The sequence below is a fragment of the Microcaecilia unicolor genome, chromosome 3, assembly GCF_901765095.1.
Source record: "Microcaecilia unicolor chromosome 3, aMicUni1.1, whole genome shotgun sequence".
Classification (NCBI taxonomy): domain Eukaryota; kingdom Metazoa; phylum Chordata; class Amphibia; order Gymnophiona; family Siphonopidae; genus Microcaecilia; species Microcaecilia unicolor.
In genome coordinates this window covers 362,176,355-362,188,795 of record NC_044033.1, presented here as the reverse complement: position 1 = coordinate 362,188,795, position 12,441 = coordinate 362,176,355, and the positions used below count along the sequence as shown (strand labels likewise).

Below are 12,441 nucleotides of genomic sequence, written 5' to 3'. Positions count from 1 at the left end.
CTTTCCCTTACCTCCTGGACCCTCTTCAAACATACAAGCTCCCTTACCTCTTCATCCACTTATGAGTGCACCCTCCCCTGGTGTTATGCTATCTTCTCTTTCCTCCTTTCAGCTTCAGATGCCCCTCTCTCTTCATAAGGTTCTTCAGTCAATAAAAACTACTTCTTGCTCTCTTGATCCCTTTCTGTCTCAATGGATTAAAGTTCCTGAATTGGAACTACTTCTTAAAATTCTCCTTCTTATTAACCATAGCCTTTCCTCTGGCCAACATCCTAGTTGATGGAAATCTGCAATAGTCGCCCAATTCTACAAAAAAAAAAAAATCTTTACAACCCCAAGTTCCTGCAAATTATCGCCCAGTTTCTAATTTATGGTTTTTTTTGTCCAAACTTCTGGAAAAAAACAGTTTACCTTCAAGTTTTAGCAATTATGGATAAAATACTTGCACTTCATCCTAAGCAGTCTGGTTTTAGGTCTGTCCCACTTCAGCACAGAAATGGTATTAACTGCTTTACTTTGTGAAATGTATTCTCATCTAGATAAACATAACGTAGTTATGGTTATTTTGCACAGCGTTTGATTTGGTCAATCACTCTCTTCTACTTTCCTGTCTTGAGGCTTTGGGTAAATCAGGTACAGTAATTGCATGGTTCACTTCCTTTATGGCAGATCGCTCTTTCCAGGTTCAAATGTCATCTTCTTCTTCCGCTTCCCACCCTCTTGGATGTGGGGTCCCACAAGAATCAATTCTTTCTCCCCTTAATAATCTTTTCCTGAGCCCTTTGGCAACTCTCATCTGAACTTCAGGAGTCTCCTTTCATTCTATGGAAATGATATCTTACTGATTTATCCTACTAACCTTACCTTGCCCTCCATTCAACCTTTACAAAACTGCCTCTCCATCTCAGACTGGCCATATTCTCACAGATTAGTATTACATAAAGAAAAGACAGCAGCATGTTGGTTCATGGGTGGTCTTTCTCCCCCTTCTCTTCCCTAAAGTCCTTGGGCACACCCTGTCCCTGATGGGAGTCCTTCCGTTATCTTGGCGTCATCTTGGATTCCCAACTTAGTTTCTCATAACAGATTTCAGAGCTATTGAAGACAGGTTTTTCATTCTTCGTTCAGTCTGTAGGTTTTTTGATCATGACACATTTCACTCTTTGATACTCTCTCTCTGTTACTAGGCTTGATTACTGCAACATTGCCAATCTTGGTTGCTCCTGCTCAATTCTCAAGAAACTTCAAACTCTATAAACACTGCTGTTAAATTATTCCATCACGGATGGAAATATTAAGTCCCACTGGCTCCCAGTCGAAAAACGGATCATTTTTTAAGACTCTTACACTTGTTTTTAAAGCTTACTGATTAGGTCACCCCGAATATTTATCTAATCTCACTATCCCCTATTTCCCTACACAGCTACTTTGTTCAATGACCACCACCTCTGTCGTCCTAGTCCCCGTATTGCCCAGCTGGAGTTAACCCGTCATCAGGCCTTCTTTTTTGCTGGGTTTTTTTCTGACATTTAGAACAACTTTATTTTACATATAGTCATTCCAGTAATTAGAATATGGTTAAAGATCACACATTATAGTTATAGTATCTATATCTGTCATTAAAGTATAGTATTTTGTTTATAAAATATAACATCAACTATCATTAGGACTATTAGTAGTTGGTTAGCGTTAGGCCAGTTACTTCAAACAGTGTCAAAACACAAATATTTTCTATATGCTAATTTTCTATACACCATAGCACTTCAGCTACTAAACTGCGAGGTCAAACAAGATTTTGCACATCATTTTTGAAGTTTGCACTACTACCTTTTGACCATATTATACCCTTGTAAGGTGTTATTTTGGATACAAAATTATTGTAAAATTTAAATCATATTTGGATATACAGATTTTTCTTTAGTTATTGCATAATAAAGTGCTTCAGTTTGGTTATTGAACATCACTGTGCTGATATCTGCCAAGATTGCACATTTGAAAATAAAGATTTAAAAAAATAAAATTACAAAATACAGAGCCATCCTATATGCCTCAAAGCAACAAAGGCAAAAACATATTAAAAAGCACATTCAAATTCACAGCAAAATACACTGCTCCATACTCTGCAGCAGCACAAAAGTTTTGGAAATAATACAAACCTATCCCAAACATCTAAAATCCACACCTCATGCAACCTAGTTCCACATATTCATACTGTAACACACATTCTGCCCATACAACACACACCCTGACATTTTCCCCAATTAGACCCCTAGAGAGATGGAGAGAGAAAAACAAATAAAAGAAAGAAAACAATATTCAAGAGCAACCAGCAATAGCAATGACAAAAGGTAAAAAACAAAAATCGTCCAAGAAATGGCCATCCAAGAACAAAGGAACCCATGGGAGGCAAAAGTAAATCAGCTCCTCCCAGGAAGTTAAACTTGTGGCGACCAAATATATATATATATATAATATATATAATGACTCCTAACAGGCTTTTTCTGTTTCTCTCGCTCTCTATGCAACATCTTTCATTTCACAGTACCACATATCTACTGATGGGCTATCCACAGAAATCCAAAATTGCAAAATGAGTTTTTTTGAGCAATGCAATACACAAAACCTGCACGTGACTGGCGACAAGCCCTGATCCAGTAATGGTTGAGAGGAACCGAGAAGTAGCGTGGAATAGTCCCCAGACACCTGATGCTAAACAGTAGTCTCCAGAGATCTCAGAGCCAGAGTCCACAAGATAGGTCTCAGACATTCCAGAAAAGAATGTAGCAGGGTTCCTGAAGAGGATCTTACATTTGAGACAGTTACCATCATCCCACATTTTCAAACGACTCCCCTGTGCTCTAGTGATGTACGTTCTGTGTAAGATTTTAAACTGCATTTCCCGAAGTTCCACCATTTTTAGGAAGGAAAAATCTGAAACAAAGAGGGTTGGGAGAAGGGCAGTTGTGAAGTCCTGCCCCATATCTTGCTGCTATTGTTCATAAAGTTTAGACATACTCCTTGTGTCCAGAGTATTCTGTACCATTCAAGTCCAACTAGAAAGGCTATTAAGAGAGGGAAGAACAGCAGCAAAAAGGATATCCAACTTGGTAGATGCCTAGGTAGTACCATACTGGTAAGATAAACTATCAAAATAATGGGATGTCTGAAAAAACCACCCAGTGATGGGTAGGGGGGATAGCCCAGTGTCGCTGAAGTTGCTCAAAAGAGGAACCCTCTTCCCCCTGCTGCAGGAGCTGATAGAACGCTGAACAGCCACAACGCTCCAAAAGCATAAAGTTTTGACACCCCCACCCCTGAAGGGAAAGAAGGGTTATCAACTAAAGTAAGAAAACAAGACACGTTTGGAGTACCACTAATCTCATCCGCCACCACTTCCAAGCCATTCTAAAAAGTGTCGGAGCCTCCCAGAAAAATTCCCCAGATGTGGAGGATCCCCATGCAATAAATTAAGCAAGGAATAAGGGTGACATCAATTCCTTAAGAGAGCCAGTGGGAAAAAAGTTTTGAACCCCCATCACCATTTCGTGACTCCACCTCAGCAGCAACGCTACATTATAGACTTGAAGATCTGGAAAGTTAAGCCCTCCCTGTGTCCTATCCAAAATTAACTTAGGATATAATACAGGCAGCCTGACCTTGCCAAATAAATGTGCGAAAAACAGTTCTCAAAAGCATTTCCTCTCGACGTTGAACCCAAATAGGCAATGCCCATAGTGGATATAACAGCTTGGGAATGAAATCATTTTAACCACAGCCACCCTACCCATAAGGGACAGAGGAAGATCAGACCATCTCTGACAGAGGGATTTAATTTTGATAATCCCCGCCACAATATTATGCTGGTACATCTCTGAAATGGATGGGTTTAAATATATTCTCAGATACTTCATATTAGTCATAATAGACGTAATTGGAAGTTCACTATGCCAGCACTCCACTCCAATACCCTGTAATGACAGACTGATCCGATTTCCTCTTATCATGCAAAGCCATCATAACATTGCATAAATTAATGGACGTGTACCGACCTGGAACGAAAACCACCTAATCCTCATGAATAATCAAAGGCAAATATTTATTTAACCTACCCACCAACACTGCTGCTAAAATCTTAACATCCTGATTGAGGAAATTGGTCAGTAGGAACGAGGCTGTTCCAGATCTTTGGCTGGTTTGGGCAGAAGGAAGACATGTGCCATATTGGCCTGGACGGATCGCTGTAACAAACTGTCACACACAGAGCTCAAAGATGGAACCATCAAATCATTCAAAATTTTATAATATTCCAGACCCAATCCATCAGGACCTGGTGCGCCTTGGTGAGCTTAAGCCATTTAAGAACAGCCTGAAGTTCCCAAGAGTCTACAGGTTTATTTAGCTCTTGAAGTTTGACATCACTGAATTGGGGAAGCTGCAAATCTCAGAAAAAAGAATCATGGGCCTGCTCATCAATATGGCCCTTCAACAATTGCTCGTAAAACTTTACAAAGTGCTGAGAGATATGTGCAATGCTAGTAAAGCATCTCCCTCTGCTCATCCTTGATGCTAGTAAATCAATTGTTTTTTTCCTAGAAGGGCGGACCAGATTGGCAAGAAGCTTGCCAATCTTCCCTCTCCAATGATGCAGCTGGTAATGCTGAAAATAGAGCTGCCTCTGCAAGAAAATATGTCTGTGATAATTAAAGATAATTTGAACATTAGACAAAAGATCGAACAAATAGAAAATTATAACAGGAGACTGAATATGAGAATATTAAATTTTCCTAGACCAATTGGAATTCTTCCTCTGGAACTCTTTAAAAAATATTTGACTGAAAATTTGAAAATGTTACCTCAAAACCTTGCCCCTGTGAACAAAATATATTATCTTCCTAAAAAATTCCAGGAAGAGAACCATGCGGCTCTGGATCATGGAAATCCTGATGAATTGAAAGATATTTCTTTAATTTTGGAGGACTCTCTATCCGAAGTAACAAATAGGGCTACACTTTTGGTCTCATATGTGTTTGAACAAGATTTAAATGCGGTAATGAAACTTTACTTTAAAAATATGCATCAAACATTTTGTGGCCAGAAGATATGGATATTTCCGGATGTTACCAAAGTCACACAGGATAGAAGGAAAAAATTTTTGGATTTAAGAGAGGAGACACGGTTACTGGGTGCTACGTTTTTATTAGCTTACCCATGTAAATGTATTGTTAAATATTTAGGACTTAAATATGTTTTCTTTATGCTAGAACAATTGAAATCTTTCATAGACCTGAAAAGAGTAGTAAAGACATAACATCTGAAGGGCAAATTTCAAAGTTATGTTGGTGGAGAGGCAGCCATGTCTTACTTTAGTACCTTTTTCTTCTTTTTTAAATTTAGATTTTTCCTGATCTTTACTTTTACACCCCCTCTTAAACAGATTTGTGGTCTAAGGAAGAGACAAAGAAATAGATAACAACTTTTCCTTTTTTGTTATGGAGATATACTATGATGTTGGTATATATGTATATATATTTCTTTATTTCTTTGTGCTCTGAATTACATGTAACAAGTTTTATGCTTGTGTTAATTATATAAATGAATAAATAAAATAATAAAAAAAAAAAAAAAAAAATAGAGCTGCCTCTCCACACTTGGAGTCAGTAGCACATTCATTTCCTTCCTAACCTGAACCAACTTTTGCTTAGAAGGGGAACCCATTTTAGTCATATGCATTCTCCTGAGCTCCTGCAGTTCCCTAGTTAAGTAGGCCAACCTCCCATCCCGTATTCACTTAAGGAGAACTTGGTAAGCCATAATATATCCTCTTAAAACAGCCTTAAAGGTCTCCCAGTATGTCACAGGGCTGACCTCAGGAGAGTTAGTGGCTTCATAATCCTGCCACTTCGTACGTAGATAAAGGTGGAACTCTGGGTCCTGATAACGACGGTATGAAAGCCTCCAGGTAAAATCAGCATCTTTATCCGAAAATTTAAATTTGCAAACACAGGTGTGCGATTCAACATAGTAGGTACATCAATACTCAGTTTATCAACATGTGGGAGCATCCGAGGAGCGAACAGTAAATAGTCCAGATGTGCATATACATTATGTGCATGAGAATAGCAAGTATAATCAAACTCATCCGGGTGAAGGAAGCACCACGAGTCCACAAGCTGCTGAATGAGACAATTTACTCCTTTAATATGATGATCCTTCCCTCCCAACTTAGGAGGCTTACAATCCATTAAAGGATTCACAGTGATAATAAAGTTCCCTCCAACCATTAATTGATAACCTGGTTAAGCAGCTAAATGAGTAACCAAGGTTAAGAACTTGTGACTGTAGACATTAGGCACATACACTGAGCATAACAAAAACTTCTGCCCCCATAGCTTACCCGGACACAATAACATATCTGCCCTCCTTATCCATCACAGTGAAATGGTAGGTGTTTATGGATCAGGACGGCAGTGTCTCACTGCCGCCCATTAATTTATATATTTATTAACATTTTCCAATATTTTACAAGACAATCCGCTTGTTCAGGAAAAGTATCTAGTAATTTACAAAATATGTAAAAAAAGAATAATAATACAAACAGGAAAAAAAAAGTGAAGCTAGAGCTTCACATTAACAGGAAAACTATACTCAAGTCCATACATATGATCCAAGATTTCAGAAAAATACTGGAGACCAATTATCTAAAGGTTTATCAAAAAAGAAAAAAGGAAATTATACAAATACTGTTAAGTAGAGCAAACATTTATAATTAACGCTTATCCGTTTTCACTGAGGTTATGAGTTTAAAAGGGGGTTAGATAGATTCCTAAAGGACAAGTCCATAGACCGCTATTAAATGGACTTGGAAAAATTCCGCATTTTTAGGTATAACTTGTCTGGAATGTTTTTACGTTTGGGGAGCGTGCCAGGTGCCCTTGACCTGGATTGGCCACTGTCGGTGACAGGATGCTGGGCTAGATGGACCTTTGGCCTTTCCCAGTATGGCACTACTTATGTACTTATGATACATGAGACGGCTCTGTAAATACATATTTTTTCTCCTTAAGCCTTATTATACACTTGCAGGGGTATCTTAAAAAAAAGGTACCCCCCAAGTGTAGAACTTCAGGCCTAAGGAGCAGGAATTGTTTCCTTCGTCGTCGAGTCTCCTTAGAGACATCAGGAAAAAGTAAAACTTTTAAACCCAAAAAGGGTTTATCTTTATTTCGGAAAAACAAACGAAAGATCCAATTCTTGTCTGGTAATAATGCAACTGTAGCCACCAATGTAGCCGCAGTTGCTAGTTCGGTATCAGAAGTCTCAAGCAAGAGAGAGACATTAATCGAGCTTCGGGTTGAGAGGTTCCTTTCCCAGGAATATAATAAACCATAGTCATTGGTGGCAAATTCTGTTCGGAAATTAGTAAATTTTCACGCATATAGCGTTTCAGCATATCCATAGGAGTAACATTTTGAAGTCTAGGAAAGTTGATAAATCTTAGGTTATGATTTTTAGTGTAATTATCAAAGGTTTCCATTTTATCTCTAAGACTCGTCAAATCTTTCACCATAGTAGGTTGTAGCGTTTCAAGCTTTATAATTCTCTGATCCAAATTAGCAAATTTCCCATTCAAGTCTTTAATCTGTTCCTCTTGTACCCCCAAATTGCTTTCCAGAGATATAACTTCAGGCTGAAGGTCATTTATCTGCTTAAGGAAAACTTGTCCTAGATTGGAAACCAAATCCCACAAAGCTTCTAATGTCACATCTTTTGGTCTAGTCATAAATTCTTTAGGTAGTTCAAACCTTAAAGGCTGGTCTCGGTCCTCACTCTGCCCCTCTGCTTCTCTCCCCTCAGTTTGCGGCGTTTCCACGGGCAAACTGCTCTCCAGTCCCACCTCTGTAGTAAGGGAGGCTTCGATTCGGCGATCTTCTGGGCCCCTAACCTCTACGGGAGTGGACCCCGTCGAATCCAAGAGGAAAGAGCTGGCGCCAATCGGCTGGGGAGGAGGAGTGCGTTCGGCGGGGCTAAGGGTCACTTCAAAGCCAGAGAGCGCCGAAGTCTCCGTTTCGCCAGCGCGCACCTCTGGAAGCGAACCGCCGTCTTGGTGAACTCCCTGCGATCTCAAATATCGATCCATCGGACCAGGTAATGAGGGAGTTAGCGGGGAAGCCCTACCCGCTAATCTCCCTCTTCGTTTGGGCATTTTTTGGGGGGAGCGTGAGTCGCAGCAAACTAACAGCTTGCGGCCATCTTGGATCAGACTCACTGCCGCCCATTAAAGGCCGAGTAATAGACCTCTCGCACTCATGATCGTTTTAAGTTTTCCATGATCTTAAGCAGTTAAATGGGTCTCCTGCAAGAGAGCTATATTAGTACTCCGCTTGTGAAGCACAGCAAGAACCTTAGTTCTCTTCACAGGTGAGTTAAAACCAACTACATACAGGGTAACAGTTGTAAGTTTAACCATGGAGGCGGCACTGGAAGGAGGAGGGAGTGCTACTCCCTCCTCTATCACTACTACAATATCACTACTACAAGGTACGGGGGGAATGGGGGCTGCTAGACCACCAGGGTGGGGTATGTAGCCCACTAGGGAGTTACTTTTTGTGCCCTCATGTAGGGTGGGGTGGGGGGGTCCCCACAGACCTCCAGCTCCTGTGTTTGACAGGACCAGGCTTTTTGACAGCCTGGACCTGTGAAACAAGTGTAGGAGGCACAATCCTTCCGCACTTATGATCGACGCTAATAACGCATCTAAATTTGCATGTTATTAGCGCTGATCACTGGGGAGTTAATTCCTGGTGCCACTTCGGAATAGCACAGGGAATTGATCATCGGGGCCACTTTAAATCTGCATTATCCAGTTAGTGTACAGTAATGCGAAGGTACTAGCTGGATAACCTCCCATGCCCACAATACACCCTCTCCTGCGGGAAAAAGAAAAAAAAAAAAAAAGAGAGAGAAGAGTGCATATTTTGCAGTAAGCCTTTTTTTTCCATATTAAGCACGTGTTAACAATTAACATGGTTTAGTAAAAGGCCCTCCAAGTTAGCCAGCCAAAAACAGGTAAAAGCACCTCATTATGACCTCGCTGGAATCAACACAAATGTGCTGCTTTAGTAACTGATGAAAGCAATGTTAATGTTTGAAAATGCATCAAGAGACGTCTTTTTCTCGTTGCATAAAATACCGATATTCATTTTGCCAATTATGAGCCTGACTCATGGTAGCTTTGAATGGTGAAGTAACGTTAGAAGTAAACACAAAGCAACTGTGCTCTTTGCAAAATAGATGTGGGAGAGAGAGGAAGCTCCTTCCACAAACCATCAGCAAGCATTACTTCCTAGTTAGGAGTTTCGGTGCCAGTCACCCCTATATTCTCCAGCAAAAAGTGCTGGGCAAAACAGAAACTAGCTTTAAAAAAAATACCCCAAGGCAAAAAGCCATCCTCACGTGTGTGCGATCCACACGAATATAACACTTTTTTTTTTAATTTCCTGGGCTAGCTTCCAAATAAAGGTAAACCTCACGCCCCCCCCCCCCCCCCCGAAGCTCTATCATGGCTTTTTGGCTTTTGTGTTGAGGCTATGGGAACTTCCCCCACCCAATATCTGAGCGGCAACTGGAACGTGTTAACTGGCTAAGACTAAATTGGGATCCAAGAGCCTGAAAACTATTACACTAAGCAGCAGTAGCACGCCGGTCGCACACAGTCTATGCGTCCTGCACCAGCAACTCTCTCTCTGTTTTTTTACCGATCGGCGGGGGTCACTTACCTGGTCTCTCGGTCAGCGTCGATTCTGGAGAGGCGAGAAGCAGCAGCAGGAGCAAGAACCCTGAGTAGCCCATAGATAGCACCTCCCTGTCTGCACTCTCCAACCTGTACTGAGAACCAGCTCTCCTCTCCGGAGTGGTTTAAAGGGAAAAGTAAAAGCAAGCTTCCAGGCAAGGTGCGCAGCTGCAGCGACACCAGGCGGTACAGACCCGGCAAGGCAATCAACAGCCGTAGTAGGAGGACCACCGGAGCCAACTCTTCAAAATGATGGGGGAGGGGGGGAGGGAGAAATTGTACACTCAACACAAATGATCTCTCTCTCCCTGGTAGCCAAAATGCCTTCCCAATATCTGAAGTACACTGGTACGGCCAAAACTACATAAGGAGTATCATGAACCCTGGATAGTTTCAGATAAGAAAGAAAACCCAACCTGCTACAGAAAAGAAAACTAAGTATCAACACCTGGCAGGGCGGCAGCAAGTTTGCTCTCTATCCCATTCCCAGTGCAGCCCCGGCCCCGCCCAATGGTCTGATTGGAAGCTATAGGATAGAGGCGGGGCCCTACAAAACAGACCTGCCCTGTGCAACCCGGCCTCCCCTCCAGTGCGCTGATTGAACAAAGGAGTCTCTGGCAATTGATTTATTAGTTCACTTTAAAAAACTTAAGGGAAAACTTGCCTTTGGTCTGGTTTACACATGTAATCCCTCTTTATAATGGGGATTTACTTTGTGTCATCATGAGAGAACTTGCCAGATTCTCTAGGGGAGGGTTCTGAGTTATGGGTGGCAAAGGATCCAGTCCAAGGAGGTGAGGTCCTGGGTAAATTGCAGAGGGCAATGTTTCTTGTTATTGAGTGACAGCCAGGGCTGCCGAGAGATTAGGCCCGCCCCTGCCACCCTCTCGCTCCCCCCGCCGCTGCCTGCCTTCACGGCTCCGGGACCCCTGCATTTGAAGTGGCAGTCGCAGATCTCTCTTCTGGCTTTCCTTCCCAGTGTCCCACCCTTGTCTGATGTAACTTCCGGTTTCCGTGAGGGCGGGACACAGGGAGGGAAGGCCAGAAGAGAGGAGACCTGCGACTGCCGCTTCGAATGCAAGGGGCGGCCCAGAGCCAAGAAGGCAGGCAGGTAAGACCGGGGACTGCAGCACCAGCGGCCTGACCCCGGTGCCTGACCCCCCTTGGAGGCCCGGGCCCGGGGAATTTTGTCCCTCCTGCCCCCCCCCCCCCCTTGGAGGCCCTGGTAACAGCATGGGGAGGAGTCAAAGTTGATAAATGTCTCAGTTGGGGATTGCGGTATAGCAAAGAGAGGGAGCAAAGTACAAACAAAAAGTCCAAACAGCAAAACAAAAAGTACCAAGAGCCTTCAAAAAAGGGGATAAGAATTTTAATCAAATGTATAGATGAAAGAATCCTAGAATGGACCCGACACGGTCCGTGTTTCGGCGCACAGCGCCTGCGTCAGGGGTCACGAAGTGTAGCAGAAAGCGTACGGCTGGGCTGGAAGCAATATGCTGCGCCACCGTGTTATCCCTTCATACAATATCAAACGCAGAGATACTCTCACGAAACGACTGCTTCTGGTCACAAGATCAGTGAAAGCTAAAGCCAGAAAACCTAAGGCTGAGTCAAGGGGGAGTTATTGTTAGCCAAAGGCAGTATCTGTTTGAGAAGAGTGCTCTGAGTGAGCAAGGTGAGCCCACCTTGAGAGCAGGAACAGGGAAGAGCCTGTTCAAGGCCAGAGGGTGCTGCTCTGTGATTTGTATCCCTGGAGGACAGACAAGAAGGTCTGATCCTGGAGAAGTTCTGCTTCTGACAACCAACGCTACAAGCATAGCCATGGATTATACAGCCCAAAGGGATGGGTGATGAATTGGAGGAGTTGTATGTATTTTGAGATTGCAATATGAAACTGTTTAATTAGGAGATAAGACTGTACCCAGTATCCTCGGATGGATAATGCTAACTGTACATAAGGACTTATGAAGTTTGGATTTACTGCCAGTTCAGTAAAGTTTGCTTAAAAGATAACTCCTTGGTGTGATGAGTATTCCTTGAGAGAGAGAATGAAGTGCTTACTCCCAGACTGTTAAAAGATACTCAGGAACAAAACCCAACTTAACATCCTACAGCCTTCCGGATCTTTATCTGGCCCCGGCTTGCACCCAAGCAAGACTGAACTGTGTGAAAAGTGTGAGTAGTAGAAAAAAAGAGTTTCTTTTGAGGCCTGGGTTGAACAGGATTGAGCTGGTCGGTGAGACCCGGGTTACACACAATAAAGATAAAGTTTTAAAAAATGAATACAAGTGACACCTTTTCACTTATATTCCTTAGGTTCCCCAGGTCAGTATTTTGAAAGATGACAAATACTAAATTTCCATCCCCCAGCTAAATGAATCAGAATCTCTTTTAATCCAGCTTGAAGAGGAGAAACTGATCTGGCTGCTCATGGTATACCAAGCACCTCGTAACAACACATTATCTGTGCTAGAACTCCCTAGACCTGATTACTCAAGTGACCCTGAATTACACTAGGCTGGTGGTCATGGGAGATTTCAATCTACATATCGAAACCCCAGATACCACCACAGCTGCCTTTCTGGACGCAATGACAGCACTAGGATTCACACAGGTGATTCATTCTCCAACCCATGAAAAGGGTCACATGC

At 42.3% G+C, this 12,441-nt stretch overlaps 1 protein-coding gene across 1 annotated transcript in view; it reads right to left on the bottom strand.

Moving 5' to 3' along the window:
• DCBLD1 (discoidin, CUB and LCCL domain containing 1) overlaps positions 1-10,219 on the bottom strand; it is a 99,592-nt gene extending 89,373 nt beyond the window's left edge. Inside the window, exon 1 of the mRNA XM_030198544.1 lies at positions 9,777-10,219. Coding sequence (XP_030054404.1) covers positions 9,777-9,849 — 73 coding nt within the window. The 5' untranslated portion in view covers positions 9,850-10,219. The remainder of the gene's footprint in view (positions 1-9,776) is intronic.
• Positions 10,220-12,441: the final 2,222 nt, after the last annotated feature.